Below are 20566 nucleotides of genomic sequence, written 5' to 3'. Positions count from 1 at the left end.
TCCCATGACAAACCAGAGCCATGCTGGTACCCATGGTCTCTCTCGAGCAGCGATGTGCAAGCCTGAGGTTTCCCCATGCCCCCAGGCTGGGGGATGTTGGCACAGGCATTCAGAAAGGATGAAACAGGTCAGGTGAAAGTCCCAAGCCCTTGCTCCTTCCGGAGGAGTGGGGTGGTGGCTGGGGACTCTTCTCCAGGGCCAGGCTGCAGCAGGGTGGGAGCAGACTCGGCTCCCAGCAGCTCAGGACAAGAGCACAGAGACACACGCAAGGAATGGCTCAGCCTGTGCTGGTCGTGGTGGACAGGAAGGCCAGGCTGATTCCAAGTTCAGCCAGCCCCCACGCAGCAAAGAAACCACAACCACCACGTCAGGCTTCAAGAGCAGCCCAGGACAAAGCCCAGACAAACCCCACTTCCCCAGGCTTTGCCATTTGTTTCAAAATAGAAGTCACACAGCTCTCCCCTTTGCCCAGTAAAACATCGCTCTCTAAAAACAGCCCCACAAACAAGTGTGCAGTGCAGGGGGCTCCCACAGTCCTTGCTCTCCAGAGCCAGCTCCTGTCTCTTCCTTTGAGGTAGGTCGAGGTGTCCCCGGGGAGGGACGGCGGCTGCCTGGTCACATCACCAGCGCAGTGTCTGAGAGGCAGCCAGCAGGTTTCTGGTCGGCTCCATCAGTGCACTTGTTGAGAGGTAAGGTCTGAGCAGGGCTGGGCTCCAGGCATCTCGTGAGGTCCTCACCGGCCGAGGGAAGGAGTGCGCTGCAGGAAAAAGGAGACCCCATGCTGCTTAGGAATAGCAAGAAAGCATCAAAAGGGCCACGGTGCAACACTCATAGAATCATAGAATCATTTAGGTTGGAAAAGACCTTTAAGGTCATCACCTGTGGTATCACCATACACAGGCACAGAGATGGGGCTGCCAGGCTCACCTACTCCGTCCCCAACCCTGGGCAGCATCAGTCACTCCAACAGACATCCAAGACAGTGACAGGACTTTAAGGTCACAGCTTGATCTCCATGGCTGCAACTCCCCCCTGGCCTGGGCACAGGAGCAGGGATGCTCTTTCCCTCAACACCAGAGACCGGGGTTGTTGCCTGCCCCCCATTTCAGCTCACCCAGATAAACCCCATCCTCCACCTCTCTGCAGGAGGCTGTCAGGGCCAGCAGCAGCTATTTTGCAGCCCAGCTTTGCTTGGGGGCGCTGGCAGAGTGCAGCTCCCCCAGCCCCATGCTATGCCTCTGCTCCCTGCTGGCCACATCAGAGCCTACAGAAGCAGCGCGGGTCCTTGTGGGGAACATCTTGTCAGCGTGTCCTGACCATGACAATGCCAAGCGTCACTCAGTCTGTCTGTTCTGGGTCTCACTCCCATCTGAGCTGGGCATACAGTGCCAAGGAGACATGCCCAGTCGCATAGACATCATGCCAGCCCCACCAGTTGTCTCTCCAGAGAGCGGAGGCTGGCTTCAGAGCCTGCAAGCCAACCTGTTCCTCTCCCCTTAAACGAAGCTGCTTTCCCTGCTGCCAGTTCTCTCTCAGGACACCAGTCCTGTGAACATCATGCGCGTCACGGACAGTGCAAACTCACCCCAGCCTGCCCAGATCCAGTTTGCTGAAGCCATTTGATTGAACGCTGCTCTTCTGGAGGAAGAAAGACTTTGGCAACGACCACTGTAGGAGGAAAAAAAGACAACCAAATGGCTATTTAGAGTCATGGCAAAAATCCCTCAAGCCTGCTGGGCTCTGCTGTAGGCTGCCCTAGTGCGCTTCAGCTTCAACCGCCTCACGCTGCTGTGCATCATCACTGCCATCAGACTGTTCCCAGAATAGCAAACAGAGCAGTCTTTGCTCTGTGCTTAATGAATCCCTATGCTGTAAATGGGAGCAGAGCATCTCGAGGTCAAAAGAGTGGGTTTCTTTCACTGGATCAGCCTGCTGTAAGGCACAGAAGTGACAGACGGAGATGGCTCCCTCATGGAGGGGAATAGAGGGCAGGCCAGCTGCAAAATATGCAGGGTTGTGCCCAGTGCACCCACAGATGTTCAGAGGCAAAGTACTTGCAGATCTGATATACTGGGTGGACTTCACGTTGGTGGGAGACAGAGAAGCGTGGGTTTTTCCAGACTCCTGGAGGCCTTGGCAGAGAGGGAAGAAGAGGGCAAACAGGTAGGGCAGGAGTCACAGAAAGCAGAACAAGCAGCCCAACTCTGCCCAGGCAAACAACCACCTCTCCCTAGCTTACCCACAGCCATACGCACCGTCTGGGCCAAATCCGTCCCTGCCCCAGTGTGGTACCCCTGGACACACCAGTTCCTCAGTAGCTCCAGACCTGGGAAGTGACAGAAAAGACAAGAAGCAAGAATGAATGACTGAGTTTGCAGAGAGTTAAGCCATCCCAGCTTGGGGCACACAAATATGCTGCACGGAGCAAACTGGCTGCGCAGTACATGCTACGCAATAACTACTTGAACATGTGCCTGAGCCCCAGCAAACACGGGGTAAAACAAGGGCGTTCACCCTTTGTACGAGCAAACACCAGTGAGTGCCAGCACGTGGGCTGCAGCAGAGCCTGCCTTCTTCTCGGGGAGCCAGACACACTGTGCAGCAGGCTCAGCTAAGCAGGGAAACTGGGGCAACACAGGATTTGCCGAATTAGACCAGACTGGCTGTCCCCCTGAGCCTGGTGCCTGCCAACAGTAGCACCTGATTTGGGCTGCACTGGTGAAAGTTCCTACAATGTAAATGTAGAGCAGCTTTGCTGTCACCGGCCCCTTTCACAGAGGAGGGCAGCTCAGGCAACCTCCTCCTTACACAGCACTGATCAGCTGCAGCATCCCAACGCATCATCTTCTCCTGCACGGATCCACCTGGAGCTCAACGTGGGCTGAGACCTGGTCTTCATCCCTGACAGAGGGTGAGGCTGGCGTGGACCAAGCTCACTGGCAGTGTGACTAGATGGGACCATTCCTCCGGCAGCACAAAAGATGTGCTGCGCTGGAGCACAGAGAGGTCACCTTGAAGCAGAGCCATGTGTCCAACCGCAATGAACAGGCTCCACTTCTTCCAAGGCCTCCACAACAGCCAAGCTCCCTGCTCTCTGCTAACCCAGAAATACTGAGAAATCCAGGACTCCTTCCTTCTTTTCTTTTTTAAGAGCCTTAGAGCCATAGCACAAGCTAAGGTGCCTTGAGACTTAAAAACCAGCGGAGCAATGGCCAGGAACTTGATGCTGTCCAGCTGGGGTTACTGTGGTTTGCTATACGATACCAGCCCTGGCTATAGGAGGAATCCTTGCTGTGCAAACTCTGCTCCTCCATGACCTTTCAAGCAAGTCCCAGGACTTTGGAAAAAAACCCCACGTGTTGGGGGCTGAGGGGAGCGGGGCAGCATGGCAGCCCTGCCCTGGCTCTGTGTACCAGCCCGGGCTTTGCGTCTTGCTGGCCAGGGAGAGAGGAGGGCTGTGGGGAACATACATGAATGGGAAGGGGCCAGGGGGAGGCTGGGTTTTGCTCAGAGGTGAAGAGCAACAAGGGGGTAGAGCAAATCTGCTCGTGGGGCTGCTTTGGGGAAGCTGGAGCACTGAACCAGGACCCCAGACTGAGTGGCAAAGTTCAGGGCAGCACTTCAGTGCGAACGATGACAAGACCTTTCTTCCAGCTGACAGGAGCGCATCCAGCAAAGGTATTAGCGAGGCAAAGGATGACACATGCTGACAGCGCAGCTGGAGAGGGCTATGAGGTTACTGTCTCTCTGTGAAAGACTGTTACCAACCCCTTTGATATTTGCTTTAGCACCAGTGAAAAGTGACAAAAGCATTTTTTTTTTTTTTTTTCTGCATGACAGCCAGGCTAGAAGCACACATACGGTTGCCTCAGCGGAGGGCTGGCTCCTGCAGAAGCCTCTCCAGCTAGATCAGATGCTGGATGGAGAGCCCTGAGCCACAGACTCTTTCTTTATATATGTTCTCTAACCCTTCACACTAGACCTCACTGGTTCTCTCTTAAATAGCCTCTGCTGCTGCCCTGATAGAAACAGCCTGGGTGAGAAGGAATTGGTCCAGCCCAGCTATGCCTCATTAAAGAATGTTTTGTATTAAAATACAGAGTTGTGTTCTGGAAAGGTGGAAACAACAGCTAGATTTCTAGCATTTAGGAAAAATTCCTCCCTCTGCACACTGACAGTTTTTAATCAATTAGAACGCAGCAGGAGACCAGGGAATAGGCCCAATTTTTCCTTCACTTCACAGATCACCTGCAAGGAGCAAAGCCCAGTGACTCCAGCTGTTTCTCCCTCAAAACAGGACAGAGGAATGCAATAAGAGGCCAGAGCTACAGGTTGAAGGCAGAATCACAGCCTGCTTTAGCCCCAGGGCACCTAAGAAGTGCTGGTGCTGCATTTACCGGAGCAGTCAGCACCTCTGCTCAACACAGAATAAGCTTTTTCTGATATTTGAAGCAGTCTGGGAAGGTAACACGTTTCCTATGGCTAGTGTGCAGACAAATAGTTCCCCCTCAACATGCGTAGCTCAGAAGTCTCCCACAACCGCCAGCAGGCAGCCTGCCTGACTCAGGTGGCTGTGCCAGCCTCTCAGATGGCAGTTACCTTTGTGTTTATTCAAGTAGTATTTGAGCTCCCACTGGGTCACCAGGATGTTGAAGTAACGAGGTTGCTCGAAGAAGCGCAGGTAGCGCATGGAGATGTGGGTGGGGAACACCCGCTCGAACTGCCCACGCCGGGAATACTCGTCCTCTGTCTGCACCAGGATGCGGACATCATCTGGCGTCAGGATGTCCAAGACAGAAGAATAAAAGTCCTACAGACAAGAGCAACTCAGAGTGATGGAGAAGTGAATTACGTTTTGTCAGTCCCCCTTCCCACCTCCCCACTCCTCGAAGTCTCCCAGGCAGAGGTCTCCATATGTCTGAGAGCTCTGGGACAGAGACCATGTGGAAAATGAAGAAATCTAGGCTCAGTGGTGACATCGATGTGGCACAGAGCTGAGGAAATCCCCAAATTCTGCAGCCCAACCTCTCTTACAGACACTGCCAGGTGGCACTCAAGGCAAGCATCCCTGCTAACCTGCACAGGGTTAGCAGGCAAAGGCTATGAGAGTTGTGCAAAGACACAAGGAGGAACAGGCAGTGCTCAGACCCAATTTGGGGACTGGTGGGTAACATGCCCCTCAGCACATGCCTATTTTAATGTAAAGATGAGCCAGTGCAGCAGTGGCTTAAGCAAACCAAACTTATTTCTGACCAGCTGTCTTGTAAACCACTGGAGCCGAAGCACACCCCATCATCTGGCAGTCCCCACAGAGGGGGCACAATCTGGAGAGGGACAAGGCATAGACATGTGGGACTGGTTGGGACAGTGGCTTGGCAGGTTGGCGCAAGTATCAGAGGAGATTGTGTCATACCTGGTCAGGTATCTTCTGCGTCAAGTAATAGGCCTTCTTCATCTTCTCTGCTATGAAATGCTCAGATGCTGGCTTGGGCTTCTCCTTTAAAGTACTGCCTGGACTGAGGACACAAGAAGAGGCAGTAGAGCACTTAAGCAGAGAAGGCAAAGTCCTGTCATGGCAGAGTTGCTCCCTGTGCAAGCAGTGACACCCTCAGGAAGATGCTGTGGAGGAGAGAACACTTTCTCCAAGGATTTCACTAGTTTCGAGATCAGTGAGGCACCCACAGCCTTGTGCATCAGCACAGGACCTAGGAAGGATGTGGGCAGGGGAACAGGGAGGGCCCTGCCAACTCCTCGCTAAGGCATTTCAGTGTTCCTTCATCCAAAAGGTGAACTGTCACCTCACACCCACATAGGATGCAAGACGGCCAAAGACACACTGTGACCCAATTCACAGCACTTGAAGCCTGGTGGGATCTTGTGTTTACATCCGACTTGGAATGCAGCTTCTTAACTGTAATCACAGGTCTGGGGGTACAAGTACTCGGTACTAGTACTGTGCAAGGAAGTAGAGAACTCTTAGATGAAAAACTTCTTCCTGCAACATCCAAGAACTCTCAAGATTCAAATTCAGCTCCAGCTCCACATGCCATGGGAAATCCCAGCATTTTGTATGATCTGACCATCAACAATCTAAACTATTCTAAGTACCCAACTGAACCATTTGGGGATGCCAGAGTCTGGGAGATACTTGTGCAACACCTTTTAACGCTTATGTCAACACAGCTACATTTGTTCTGCTGCTGCAAAAGTCAGTTGTGTGCTGATCCAAACAGGAAGAGCAGAGCCTCAAGGCCGTACTGCATGGTGTTTGGGGAACATACAGATTACTGGAATTATGCCCATATACAAAAAAACCCTTCATATCCTTCCCAGGGCAGAAGACATGGTGAAGTAAGCTTGACCCTGGATGCAGGAACTCTGGTAATGCAGCATCTGAACAATGTTAAGGATCTGCTTAATCCCCTGCAGGCCCCTCTGAGGACACCTGCCCTTCAGCACCTCCGTTGCAAGCTGCAAATGAGTGTTGCAAGCCGCAAACGAGTGTGTGATCAAATCACTGCAGAGGAGCTGGCGAGAGCTCCCTGGCTGGAATGGGCCCACGCTCCAAGCTTCTGCCTTCACTGAAGGCACAGGGCAGGTGGAGGGCAAGAGTCCCATCTTTCAGTGTGCCCACACATCACTGCGTGCTGGTGCTTATCCCAGCAAGCTGCTCCTTAAGTGACATACAGCCAGCAGCCACTCTGCTGCAGGGAACAGGACTGGTTTTCCCCCACCATCAGGTTTGAAACCAGTACAAGCCCAAGCTGCGGTGAAAGACAGATGGAGCAGGGGCCTGGGTGGACACATGCCCAGGATTTAGCCTTATGTAAGAAACAGTCATGTTAGCTGCAAGGTAAGACTGTCCACACGTCTACAGCCTCTGACGCCTCCAGTCCTGCCTAAGGAACAGATCACTCCAGCCTTTGCAAAAATAACAGGTGCTCCTCTTGCTCAAGGCAGCAGCACGTCAGTCCTGGGGTAGAGGGTAAGGAGATCCAGCCCCAACACACCCAGCCAGCCCTCCAAGCAAATGAAGAGGCAGTGCAGCTCAGCATCACATTAGTTCTGGCAGGGGAAAGGAAGAGAGAGCACGACTCGACTAACTGCAGAGCAAGCACAAATTACACTGGCCTCACTTCCAACTATGGACCCGCAAAGAGGGCATAAATCCTTCTGCCTTGAAGAGACCGCAGGAACCAGATACCCAAGCAATGATGCAAGTCCCTCAGACCCATAGCTGAAGGACCAGCAAGCACAGGCCCTCAACAACACAGAAACCAGCGTTCGCTGGGCTGCAAAAAGCCCCCAGATGAAATCCCACAAGAAAAAAACCCTGCCTTGTCCTGCTGCTCTGACAGAGAAGGGGTCTGACCTGCAGGTAGAGCCATTTCTTGTCTGTGGCCTTGAGGCCATGCTGTCCGTGCTGGGCAGAACAAAGCCGGCGAGGTTGAGGAGGTCCCGGATCATCTGGCCCTTGATGCTCACATCCAGTGGGGAGTTGGAGTGGAGGCTGCAGGGAGGAAGCAGTTTGAGTGCTAGAACAGAGGCGCCAAGCCTCATGGCCCCAAGATCACTTCCTGGGTTGTATCCCGACCAGGATACAAAACCCAGCCTGTCCCTCACCTCATCACAGACAGCCATAAGACATTAAGAGAAAAATCCTGAAAACAGCTCTTTGAATAGGGGGTCCGCACCAGAAATGGTTCATTTCTCCATCTCTTCCCAGATTTGCTGGAAACCTGCAAATCCCTCCCCAGAGCCCTGTGTGGGACCACGGCTCTGTGTCCAGCTCATGCTCATCCACTCTTGCAGGCAGGAGGCCATGCTCAGGCACACCGCAGCTCCTGGCCCTGCCTGCGCAGCCAACACCACACGGCCGAGTGCCATCAGCGAGCAAGCAATGGCGCACAAGGCAGCAGAGCCACTGATCACTTCTGCCCACACAAAGAAATCTCTGCCATCGCCTGTTCCCTACATGACACATCCCTCCTTGGCCTTCCTCTTTTCATGTACTCTTCCCCAGCTCTAGCTGGAGCATGCCCAGCGAAGGTTTCTGAGCCATGGATGGATGTTGCTTTCGCAGACAGGGAGGACTTCAATTCCTGCAATCTGGAGAGGGAGGCTTCAAAGCCCACAGTCTTTCAGCACAGGGTGTAGGGGACATCACGAGCCAAATTCACTTGTGGTAAAAGAAAGGCCATTATCTATTCTGCTGTGGCTCAGAATCTGCTTTACCTTGGGGAAATGTTGACCTCTAAGATCCAGGGTTTGAGGTTTTCATCCAGCATGATATCAAACCCAAACAGCTCATGGCAACAATACGGCCGCCGCACGTACATCTTCACCAGGCTATTCACGTAGGGCTCAGATCTGCAAGCCAAGGAAAAAACAGTTGTTTCCAACAGTCACACAGCAGAGCTCTGCCTGTTCACAGCACACACTGACGGTTCTGAGAGCGTATGCAGCCACATGCTGCGGGAGCGGGTGGGCTGAGAGCAATGCAGGCCTGTGAGCTGCTGCTGCTGCACTGCGTATGGATCCATATGCATTCTGAGCATCCTCCCTCCATCAGGCAGGATCCACCTCTGAACATAAGATCCATTCTGCACCAGGGGACCTTTCTTCTCAGGCACCCTGGCCAAGCAGGGGTGCAGGTGGCGAGCTGGGCAGAGTGTTGGGTACACCGAACCCTCTTGGCCTCCCCCCATGCACTGCAGGCAGACCCAGGAAATGTAAGGGCTATTTACCCATAGCAGCTACTGCAGCATGAACATAAGTAACAGGATGAAAGGAAGGATTCAAAGAGAAATACTGAAGCCAACGGCAGAGGTAGAATTTAGATTAAGAGCAAAAGGACTGGGCTGAGAGGGGACTGGAGAGCCAGAGGGGCCAGGGTGCACCCCACAGCCAGGCACTGAGCAAGGGGTGCCAGGACTCACGCAATGATGGTTTTGATAACGATGTCCTTAATCTTCTCCCAGATGGCCTCGCTATTAACTCCCTTCTGGGTCAGGTAACTCCAGAGAGCTTTGAGTGCCCTGGGAGAGAGAAAGCAAAGGAGGTAGCTCTGTAGCCCCTTGCTGCCCAGCCCTGCTAGGGGAGTCTTGACAAAGCTCTTCCATGGCACGGCCATCCATCTGCCATCCTCCAGCTACTGGGTGCTGCCCTCCCCATCCTGGCCCCTGGTCTTGTAGGCCCAAGCTACTAGGAATATAAATCTGTCATAGCCTTGTCCCAGCACTCGAGTAATACGTCCCAAATTAGCACATGAGCAAGGTATATCAGGCCCAGATCTTCTCTTCCCTCCCCCTCCATGTCCTCAGCAAACCTCCCCTTCCTGCAGGCCTTCCCTCGCAGCACTGCAAAGCAGCTCAGCAGGAATCTAGCAAGACCCCCGTAAATCTTTTAGCTAGAGCCATTTCACTGAGGCTTTGGGGGTGGAGAAAAATTTTTGAAAAATGTGGAGAACAAGATGGTAGGGGGGGGAGCGTTCTCTACTTTTATAGGAGTTTCCCACACCACACTGAGCGCTGCAAGCTACCCTGACACTGAGCCAAGGATGCTCAGATGTTGCTTAAGTGAGACCGTGTGGCTAATGGCCAGGAATCCAAAGGTCATGCTTCCTGCATACGAGATGGAGTGGATTACAGTCACTCTCATCTTCAACATGGGAGCAGACAGCTTTGACTTGCATGGCCATACCGAAAACCCACACAATCCCACCTCCATGGGATTTCAACTGCTGGGTGACAGCAGACCCTCCTCAACATCCCAGTGGAGGAACAGACCACTGTGCAGCAGGTCTAAGAAAGCAATTCTACCACAGCAAACCACCTTCTGCAGCTCCCTTTGAAGTGAAGTAGCCCTGCTCAGGCCCATGAATTGAGAACTCTATCCTGCACTATTTTTAAAAGAGTTCTAACACCGCTGTGGAATCAGAGACAAGTGCCTGGGGCCTTGGATCAGTCCACCCATGGGACAGAAGGGAACAGGAAGTCCTGCAATACTGCAGACCTCCTCTCAAATTCCTAGGAATGGCACCACTGTTCCCATTCACACCCAGAAGCATGTAAATTATCAGTTTTGCACCAGGATTGTCCCTTTCTCTGCCTCCAGAGGGAAGTCAAGAGTGAGATGGGCAGAAGCTCCTTTCTAGCCAATTTAAGCATCACAATCACCCACTCAAGTTCTAACAGCAAAAAAAATCAGATTCTGCTTTAACCACATCCCATCACCCCCACAACAGGGCAAGGGGGTGAATGAGTACAGATGAGAGCAGTGTTGGAAGCAGGGAACGGCACAGACACAGGCAGGATGAACGGCAACCACAGCCCAAGCAGCAGTGGACAGGATGAATCACAAGCCAGGGAGACTGTCCAGACTCCATTGCCACTAACCCATGCCAAAATTACTCTGCTTCTCCAGCTTCCCCAAGCGGAAGCAGACAATACAGGAAGAACCTTCAAGTTTTGGGTAGAAATACTGAAAAAAGGCTGACTTAACAGTCTGAAAGAGCTGGCCTGTGCCCTAAAGGCAGCACACCTACCATTTGTGTCCCTGACAAGCAGTCTCATCCGAATTGGACTTGTACTCTGTGTTCTTCTTGTTCACGCTGTAGTTGGTCAAGTGCACAAACTTGTTGCTCAGGCTCTTCATTGAGGAGGAGTACCTGGAGGTGACAGACCACAAGCAGTCTGAGCTTGAACTGGTTGCCCCCAGGTTCATGAAGCAGGCACAATCATCTCAGACCACTCTCAGCCACCCAACAGCCCTGCTGCCTCCCTTGCCCAGGCTGCATGGAGCTCTCTGTCCCCGTGGGCCCAGAGTTGATGGACAAAGTATGAGGCACGGAGCAGGCTGCCTTGGAGCAGGGGGATGCAATCCCACCCTCGTAGCAGGTCCTTAAGAAAAGACCACGGCGTTGGTAAGCAAAAGCACTGATGGCACTGCAGCCCACAGCAATATAGTCAAAACTGATAGAAACATCACAGTTTCTGGTACACCAGCTCTTATGCAGCATGAAGCACAGACAGCATATTTCAAGAACTGCTTTACACTGAGCTGATCTTGCCTTGGGAAAGGTGGATGAGCGAAACATCCTCTCATATTCCCTTTCAACACTCTCAACTGCCGTGACCTCCTGTGTTTCCAGACTGCTTTTTAAGCAAGCAAGCTACAGCTTTAAGCATCACCTTATACAGAATGGCTCCCTTCTGCCCCAGATGAGGTGGGTACCACAGCCACACATGCCTCAGTGCTGAGGAAGCTCCCCAGCACCACTCTCCTGCACAACCTACTTGCAGCTGGCAAAGCGAACCAATCCGTCCTTGAACAGGTAGACCCTGAGGGGATCGTAGCAAGTGACATAAACGTAGATCCTCAGGTCGAACTTCTTCCCGCCAATGAGGTAGGGTTTGTGTAGATATCTGCAGAGGGAAGCAGGCACCAGAGGAGGGTTATGATTGTGTGCAGGAACACCTCTAGCCCCCACCTCAGAAGGCTTGGCAAAACCAGGGATCAATGCAGAAGCCCTTTTGCACAGCATTTCACAGCTAAGCGCATGACAGTCAAAATGAGAGAGAAAAAATCCCTTCCTTGCATGTGGAGAACCTGCAGCACATGAGCAGTATTCCCTTCCGCTCAGTTCCTTTTTGGAGAGATTTTCCTCAGCTCTAAGGCACAGTAGCTTTTCCACACCCACAAGACTGACCACAAAATATCACAAACATCTAAGACATGCAGTGGGACACAGATGGTTTGGTTCAGTGAGCAGAAACAGATGGAAATTTTCATCCAAACAATTGATTATTCACCCCAGAAGCTCATGATTTTACATAGGAAAGCTTGTAACTTTGCATGGGAAGTGGAAAGGGAGAACAGACAAACAACCACAGCAGTTCCCTGTCTGTCAAACACCAGACAGTTTTCCCACCCTCACAAGAACCTTCACAGAAAGCAGCCTCAAACCAAGATGAACTATTCCATTTTTCTGCAGAAGGGGAAGGAGATTCTGAAAATCCTGTAATTTCAAGAAAACCCTTTGACCAACATCCACACACAAGCAGGCTCTTACTGCTCCATTATAACTTGGATAAGAAAAAATCTTTGACAATTGCCAACTCTGCCCTGGGACTTCTCACTGTGCCTGTGGGCACTGGATAAGGTTTCTTTGCCTCCAAAGATGCCAAACCCCAGAGTACGAAGCAGTGGTAGCAGGATGACAGCAGAGCTGAAGCTGGATCACCTGGCAGGCAGAAGCTCCAGAAAGCCCATGGGCGAGTTTGTACCCGAGATATCAAAAAATCTACACAGAGACAGTAGCATTCCAGCAAGTCCAGCTGCAGCTGACAAAGCCAGACTTCCATCAGCAGCATTACGCCCAGGCAGTCGACATGTTTCCAGATGCAAATCAGGTGCTTCTGCTCTGTCATATAGTGGCAGTGGCCAAGACCTGGCTAGAGAGACTAGGCACTAGGAGATCCCAGGTTGTTTGTCAACCTTGCTTTCCTTCACTCACCTTTGTACCAGCAACGGTCTCCTTTTGGGGAGCTGGCTCCATTTGTGGATGACCTGGATACCAATGCCTCTTGCTGATGCTGGCTGCAAAACACAAACAAGAAGGGATCATGTCTTCTTCCTGCAACTACAATGGGACAGAGGATTGAGCTCTACTTCGCACTTACTGGTTTCACAATCCATTTCTGGCGGCTGGCTCCTTCCTCCCATGCTTTCCTGAGTAATTTGATGTCCTGGGGCAGGATGAAGGACTGCGGGAAGAAGTTAAACTCCTTCTTCCCACAGCGAGCCTGCATCTTCAACAGGTTGCGCCACAGACGGTCCTTTCTCCCAATTTGAAATGAACCAGGGAAGTGGTTTAGCTGGAAAGGAACGCAGATACTGTGAGGTCTCCCTGCTTCCCCATCTCCCTGCCCACCGCTTGCTGCTCCCTGGCCAGAGGATACATCCTTTCTGAACACAGTGCAGGGTAACACTCCTTGCTCTCTTCCCAGCATTGCACCAAGACAGGACCCACCTGCTCCTGAAGCTTTGCAGGAACAAACACCTGCACAGTGACCCACACTGGCTACAAAGCCAGCAGCTGCCACCTTGTCCCTTCAGATGACTGAGCAGCTGCAGGGCACTAACTCTCAGCCTTTGAGCTTCCTCTGGCTGTATCCTCCACCCCAGTGGTTTCCTGCTTCCTTCTAAACTGTATGCCAGAGTCTTGCCCATGCAACAAAAGCTCTAGGGACAGAAAGACCTCACAGTAGGACAGCAACAGGGCTGGAGGTTGCTAGCTTCCAACCCCGGATGCTGCCTCAATACCGAGCAGTTTGGAGCAACACAGCCCTCCAGAACAAACACGCGTGTGTGACAGATATCAAACCTCTGGTCCCTTGCACATTCCCCATGCCATAGGCCACTCCTGACTCTTTTATGATCCAAGTTAGGTACATCCTCTCTGGCTGCGCTAGCAGGGAGGGCAGTGGCCCTATCACTCAGTTCTGACAGAGGAAGGACTGCTTTAAGCAACAATGACTGAATTTAGACAAGCTCACAAGTGAACACGGCTTGGCTACAGCCTCAGTCTGTACAAGAGCCACCCTCACATGGGGATGCTCACCCAGCTGTGCCTCTGTGCCTGTCTCGGGCTCATCTCCCAGCATAGGAATGCCAGCTGCCACGCTTTGGAAGGGACACTGCAGGGACAGCCTGCACAGCTAACCCCTGGCCCTGAAGAGAGGGGCAACCAAACTGCTCCCAACACACTCTCCATGCACATGAAGGAGGTCAGCCCAAAACATCCCCTACCTTCTGGTGCTCCCTGATGGCTCTGAAGCTGGGGGATTTCATGTGGTGGCCCCAGCAGCCCAGCCAGTCGTTGCTTTCTGCAGGAAAACCATAAAAGTCCATGACTGAGTACTCTGCCACCCACAACACCCTCTCAACCCACCAGCACCCCATCTCCTGGGGCTAGCAGAAGTGTGCCAGGAACGCTGCACAGCAATAGCATAAAGCACTCGTACTGTGAGGCAACAAACTGAGGGCTGTGAGAGGGATCCAGTTAACCAGGTGGGTCATATCCTTGCAAACATGATTGTTACAGGGATCTCGGCAGACACAGGCTCAAAGGACTGGCTTTAATCCCCCAATACCCTGACTTCACTGCTTTACAGCAGGTGAATGAAACAGTTGGCTAATCAGTGCTGCACTGCAGACAGACATGTAAGATTGCATTGTAAGATTTCTAGGTCTTGCTGTGCCCTGCTTGTCCCTTTATGGCCCCAAAATGGTCTGTGCAGAGGTCTCGTGACACGTGCAGGAGCCCCGTAAGTACTGCTGAGAGATCACACGCCAGAGTATGGAGCATAGCTGCAAATGCTCAGTGCTTCCCCACTCCCAGAACTCTCCTTGCACATCTCTTCAGTGACAATATCCCAACCCTGAGACCTCTCTGGCTATGGTCAGAGGGGATGGCTTCTTCCTCAACACATGGGGACAGGGGACAAAGGTACTGGGGTTGTCACCAGATGAGTGCCAGCCTCCTTAGAGTGGCAGCACCATCTAGAGGCACAGCTCAAACAAGCTGGAGCACAGCTCTGCTGCCCCATAAACTGCCTCAGCTCCTGACAACCTAGGATTAAGTCCTTGTGGTCCATGCCAGGGACAAGCCAAGAGGTAGATCAGGCCCTGCCAGGACCCACAGAGCTCAGATACTGCAGGTCAGACAGACAGAAATTGGAACTCAGCGTTCTGCAGAGATGAGCCTGTATCGCTCCTGCTCTGCTCTTCGCAGGCAGTCTGCCTTCTCACGCCCACAGGCTGGAGGCGAGGGAGGACATGACGTGTTGGATGCTGCCAGCCTCCCACAACTTACTTTTGCTGACTCTAAAGTGGGACCTGCCAACGGTTTGCTTCACTATGTTCGGCGTGACTGTGCACATTTTCCATCGCAGCAGCTTCCTCTGCTCCCAAGGCAGCTTTTCCACTAAGAAGGCAAAAAAATAAGGACAGAAGGAAAACAAACACAATACCCCAATTTTCTACACTTACACCCACGGAAATTCTTGCTTTGCTGCACAGGCACCAGGCCTTCAGAGGAGGGTGTGTAGCCCCCTTTACAGAATGAGCATGGAGCAGAAGACCCCACAGCTGGGAGACTTCCAGGATGCCGGAACGTTTGGTGGCAGCCTGACTCATGCTCCAGGCTGTGGAAGCAGCCGTCATTTTACTCCAACCCTTTGGATCTCACAGCAGCACTGCGTCTCATCACAGGAAGGGTGAAGGGGAGTCGCTGCTGATCAGCTCCCAGCTGTTTGCTGGCACCACTGCTTGCTAATAATGGGCTGGCCGCTCTCACCTTGCACAGTAACAGACCCCGGCTCACCTCTCTCATCCCGAGTGCTGAAGTAGATAGTTGGAGGCACATTAGGGAATAAACTGCAGACAAGAGCTGGTTTGAGCACTTTCTCCTGAGCCTCAGCGGGTTGGGCCAGGCACTCGATGCAGTTCCTAGGAGAGATGAAGCAGTAGGCAGTTGGCTAAAGTTGAAAGTAGCACAGGGAGGAAGGGGGAAGCCAGAAGGAATCTTGATCCTTGTGCTGGGAATTTGCATCATTGCAATGTGGTGGAAGCAATGGGCGCTAAGGTCAGTAGCGCAGTCTGCAGTGACGAGGGGGTGAGCTTGCGATGAATTCACATGCCAGGTGTTGTAACCTCTGAGGGGTTTGTGTTTTGCCAGGGCAAGGGGTGGAGTCTGTTACATGACAAACCCTATAACTTAGTCCGCAGGTACAAGGGGTGGAGGGTGTAATGCATATATGATTCAGCTGTTGTAACCTTCTTAGTTTTGATGTGTTGCAGGGAAGAGGGCTGGAGTTTTACCGACTGTATGTACACCTCCTTAACTCAGCAATCCCTAATACCTGGGAGGAAGGGTAGAATTTACAACATATCTATTAAGGTTGTGATGACACTAAAAGTAGAGTTTATAATGAACATATATTCAAATACATGCCACTGCTGCCAGTGGAAGAAGCCACACCAGAGCAATCCAGTAAGGAACAGAGCAGCAAAAGAAAAAAGAACCACAACACATTGACCCCAATCTCTCAGGGCACCCCTTTCCTTGCTGAAGGGACTGAGTATAGCCTGGGGGGCTGGAGACCAGGATGGGGGAAGGAGAGGTATTTTCCCTAAGTCCTTGTACATATATATTTTTTTCAATACCAGAACTGGTAATTAAAAGTCTGTTAATTGGCAATAAATTATATTAACATTCCCTGGCACAAAACTGGTTTTGCCCACAACAGACTGAAGGCAGGAGATAGCTGCAAAGGCTTTGAAGCCAGCCCAACACACAGCCCGCACGGAGAAGAGGCCAACATAGAATCACAGAATGGTTCGGGTTGGAAGGGACCTTAAGGACCATCTAGTTCCAACCCCTCTGCCCTGGGCAGGGACACCTCCCACTAGACCAGGCTGCTCAAAGCCCCATCCAGCCTGGCCTTGAACACTTCCAGGGATGGGGAATCCACAACCTCCCTGGGCAAACTGTTCCAGTGCCTCACCACCCTCACAGTAAAGAATTTCTTCCTAAGAGCCAATCTAAATCTACCCTCCTTCAGTTTGAAACTGTTACCCCTTGTCCTGTCGTTACACTCCCTGATAGAGTCCCTCCCCATCCTTCCTGCAAGCCCCCTTTAGGAACTGGAAGGCTGCTATAAGGTCTCCCTCCCTCCGCACCACAAGAGGCATTTGGCCCAAGCGCTACTTCCCCTGATCTGCTCCCAGAGGCCAACCAGCCACATCCTGCCAGAAAGAGCTGCTGGTCCCATTTACGTCACCTCTACAGGACTTTCACAACCACATGTGAGCACTCAGAGCCCTGCAGCACCCTGAGGTTCAACACTTGGTCGCAGGAAGCCTTCCTCATCTCCCAGGTGAGTAACGGCATGATGGAAAGCAGAGAGATGTTGGGCAGACAGGAAAGCCAGAGGCAGCCCTAGTGCAAGGGGCAGCATAACTGCAAGAACCAGCTCCCATTGCTGGACAGGCAAGAACAGGTCCTGCAAAGGTCTGCCAGGAGTCACGGCGGAAGGGCTCAGATGACCACAGGCTGACCAGTCCTTCCCAGAGAAACCTGGGCTAAAGAAAAACCCAGGCTCCAGGACTTGTTTCTAGGATGCAATGCTGAGACAGAAGACCCCCAAGGAGTGTTTGCAATCTCTGGCTCAGGACACCTCCATTCTGCTTCATCTGCAAAGCAACAGCAGTGCAAGAACACAATTTAATCCAGTAAATCTAACCTAGCAACTGGCAGAGGCAGTGAAATTAAGACCCCTGCTTTGCATCCTGAGCGCTTTACGGGCGGCTGTCTGGAGTAAGAGAGGTAGCTTTGGTCTGCAGGGCAAGGACGCTCATTTTGGTTGGGAAGCCTGTTTGTGCCTTCACTCCATTTCCCCACATGCTACAGCTCTCCTCTGTCACCAGGGAGGGCAAAGACGGACAAGCCTGGACAAAGATGTCAAGTTCAATGCACGATTTACAGCTACTAACCTGGATACAAGAGCCACAGAGCCACTGGACGTCACGTCAGCAACAGAGGAAGCATCTGAGTCACCTGCAGGAGAGGACAGACTCAAGTTTTGTCCCCATGGGGTGTGAATGCACACAGAGTTAAGGGAAGAGAGAAAAGAAATGCTCCAGGGGACAGACCCTTCCCAGCTGCCCCAAATCCTTGGATCCAGGGTTTTGCTCGCTAATTGGTGGCATAAAAGGCAGGGTGGAGCTGACAACCCTGCACAGAGAGAAGATGGGTAAGTTTTGGAGCAGGATGGTGGTGAGCCCTAGCCTGCTCCCCAGAGGAACCTATGCAGTTCCTCCTTGCTGATACATCACTTTTGGGTTCAGCATAATCTCTAGGTCATCCTGAAATGACAGCATGAATGTAAGACAGGAGGGTGGCTGTGCTCAACCCCAGCTCCCAGACAGCCCTCACACTTCCCACCTCAAGGCATGGAGCACAGGTCTCCCCAGGGAACCACCACTCACTGTCCTCGTCCTCCTCCTGACTGCAGCTCTCGTCCAGACCATCAGGAAGTTCTTCCTCTGCTTCATCCTGGGGATGACTTGGCTCCAGCAGCAACTGCTCAGCAGTGACACTGGGACAAAGGACATCACATCAGAAGGAGTGGCATGTACCTTCTGGGGGCCAAAAAACCCAGAAGCCCACAAGGCAGCATGGGACAACATGGGAAGGGGAATGACAACACTGCCCTGCCCAATGCTGTTGTACAAGCACTCATCCCAAGCTAGCAAGATAGAAAGGCCCCAGGGCACCCCCAGAGGGAGCATTTCCAGAGCAGCCAAAAAGAAAGAAGCACAAGGACACTCTCGCCCAGCAGGAGAGCAGAAACTCCTTGTCCTTGCACCCTCCTGTCCTGCATCAGCTCCATGTTCCTTTAGGAACCCATGTCTTTGCTTGGGAAAGCCTTGCTGGACCTGGCTCAACAGCAGGCTTCACCCAACATATGTGCAGAGTCTGCCACAGCAGGCAGGGCCCCATAACTGGGAGGGGGGGGAGCTAGAAATGCCACACAACAATTCCATGCTGTGGCTGAAGGAGAAGGTGGAAAGGCTTGGAGCCACCCTGAGTGCCTGCATCATGCTGGGAGTGGCAGGAAGGCTCCCCCTGCACCAGGATGCCACCAATGGGTTTTGCTCAGGGACACAGCCCATGGTTACCCTTACGGCCACCCCCATAGTGCCCACAGTGCATCCTCTCCCAACACACAAAGACGCAACTGCCAGCCCAGCCCATCCTACCATATCCTCCCTCCTCCTCCTGTCTCTACTTACTCAAGCTTTCTTGGGAGCTCAGCCTGGGCCTGTTTCTCCTCTTTCTCCAGTTGCATGGTAGACATCTGAGTTGCCACTTCAGAGACAGCAGCGAGATGCAGAGGCTCTGCTTTTGGCACCCGGTCCCCACCACGTGAGCTCAGCATGCTTACAAGCCGGCAGTCAGCGTTGCAGTCAGGAGAGCCAGCATGCGAGGCCAAGAGATGGACACTGATACGCTTAGTGCAGACAACAGCACCATTGGTGCCTATAAGGCTTGAGTTACCGTTAAGGCGATGCCTACCCAGCTCTGAGTTCACAGGAGCGCTGGTTTCTTTTGGGGTGAACTGTGCTATGACGTGCTGCCCCCACCTGCTGTTCCAGTTGGACAGGCTGCCCACATTTGTAAGGCCTGAGCTTTCAACTTCGCGTCCAAAGCTGTTGTTTGTGGCAGTCTGTCCGGCAAGTGGCTGCACAGCCTCCATGAGGCTGATCTCCGGCTCCTTCTCTTTTAAGCTGTGTGCTCTCCTCTCAGCTTCCTTCCGTGAGCACCGATCCTTCCTGAGGATCGCACCGCTGGGCACAAGGGTCAGGGAGGAGACCGCAGTTTGCTCCAACACAAGGTTGCTGCTTTTCACTGCTTCATTGACCAGGCTGCCAGGGAAGCTCTCCCCATCGCCCCCAGAGTGGAGACACGAGGCGTCAGAGAGGCTGTGGGTGTTTTTCAACTTCTTCATCTCTGGTGACTGCAGCAAAGGCACTTTAGCACTGCTTGGCTGTAGGAAGGAGTTATTATTGAGCAGTGGTCTATAGGACCTGGATGCCTGCCGACCTGAGCTGAGGGCAGAGCCTTTGACCCCAGTCGCAGAGTGCTCCTCCACCAGCGCAGGCAGGAGGCAGGGCTCCATCAGCAAGGAAGACATCGCCTTTCCCGTAGCAGAGCCGGTGTCCGGAGTGCTTTGGAAAGGAAACCCGTAGGGCTTGGGTCTGAGGCAGGAGCGTTGGTAGAGCAGAGTGCTCCCACCCAGGTCCAGGCACGGCTGGGCCAAGGGCAGGCTTGGGAGGGTGTCTTCACCGGGGTGTGCGTGACATAGGGATGGTGGGCACAAGAAGCAGGATTGCTGCAGAGGGATCCCTGAGGGCAGCAGGTTGTGATCCTGGAAAGCATTCACATACTTCTTCTCTAAATTCCAAATGGGTTTTGCCTGCTGCTGAGCGAGGTGCCAGGCCTGGCGTGGATGAGCTCTCCCTGCCGGAAGGGTGCTTGACTCGAGCCTGATGTTATTCTCCTGTTTGGGGCCCAGATTAACGTGTTCTGGTCCTGCAGAGGCCATGTAGAGCCATAGCACACAAGCTCCAGCAAGTCAGTCATCTACAGCAGCATCTTTGCTGGCCTGAAACAAGACGACAGCATGAAAGATGCTATTACTCCAGCAGGGCAAAGCACCCAGCCCAGTGCCACGGGAGGGAAGGAGGGGAAGCTGCTTTCCCTGCAGGATGAAAAACCATGTCTCCATCTGCTGAGCTCCCCGAGAGTTTCCTGGGACCAAGTCAAAGGAAGAGCTGGCATCTCATATGAAATCAGAGGATGCAAAGGATGACTTACAGATGGCCCTAGGAAAAGTGCTATCTGCAGAAAAGCTTGTACCCTGCAAACGTGCAGAGGTGCCTGGTGGCCAGCCAGAGCCACAGCGTAGCAGCCCCAGTAGAGCAGCCCTGACTGCAA

General features: G+C 52.7%; 1 protein-coding gene across 2 annotated transcripts in view; it reads right to left on the bottom strand.

The window, feature by feature from the left end:
• Positions 1-373: 373 nt before the first annotated feature.
• LOC128913061 (tubulin monoglutamylase TTLL4-like) overlaps positions 374-20566 on the bottom strand; it is a 39887-nt gene continuing 19694 nt past the window's right edge. For both annotated transcript variants that reach the window (XM_054210055.1, XM_054210054.1), the window contains 18 exons: positions 18862-20234; positions 18055-18164; positions 17560-17623; positions 15389-15513; positions 14879-14989; positions 13813-13889; positions 12684-12878; positions 12518-12600; positions 11298-11426; positions 10547-10669; positions 8940-9038; positions 8236-8370; positions 7373-7510; positions 5414-5516; positions 4600-4810; positions 2256-2326; positions 1586-1668; positions 374-757 (listed from right to left, as the gene is read on the bottom strand). In XM_054210055.1, coding sequence (XP_054066030.1) covers positions 616-757; positions 1586-1668; positions 2256-2326; positions 4600-4810; positions 5414-5516; positions 7373-7510; positions 8236-8370; positions 8940-9038; positions 10547-10669; positions 11298-11426; positions 12518-12600; positions 12684-12878; positions 13813-13889; positions 14879-14989; positions 15389-15513; positions 17560-17623; positions 18055-18164; positions 18862-20174 — 3312 coding nt within the window. In that variant the 5' untranslated portion in view covers positions 20175-20234 and the 3' untranslated portion in view covers positions 374-615. The remainder of the gene's footprint in view (positions 758-1585; positions 1669-2255; positions 2327-4599; positions 4811-5413; positions 5517-7372; positions 7511-8235; positions 8371-8939; positions 9039-10546; positions 10670-11297; positions 11427-12517; positions 12601-12683; positions 12879-13812; positions 13890-14878; positions 14990-15388; positions 15514-17559; positions 17624-18054; positions 18165-18861; positions 20235-20566) is intronic.

This window comes from Rissa tridactyla, chromosome 7 (assembly GCF_028500815.1).
Source record: "Rissa tridactyla isolate bRisTri1 chromosome 7, bRisTri1.patW.cur.20221130, whole genome shotgun sequence".
NCBI classification, from domain to species: Eukaryota; Metazoa; Chordata; class Aves; order Charadriiformes; family Laridae; genus Rissa; species Rissa tridactyla.
This window is presented reverse-complemented; position numbering and strand designations above follow the sequence as displayed.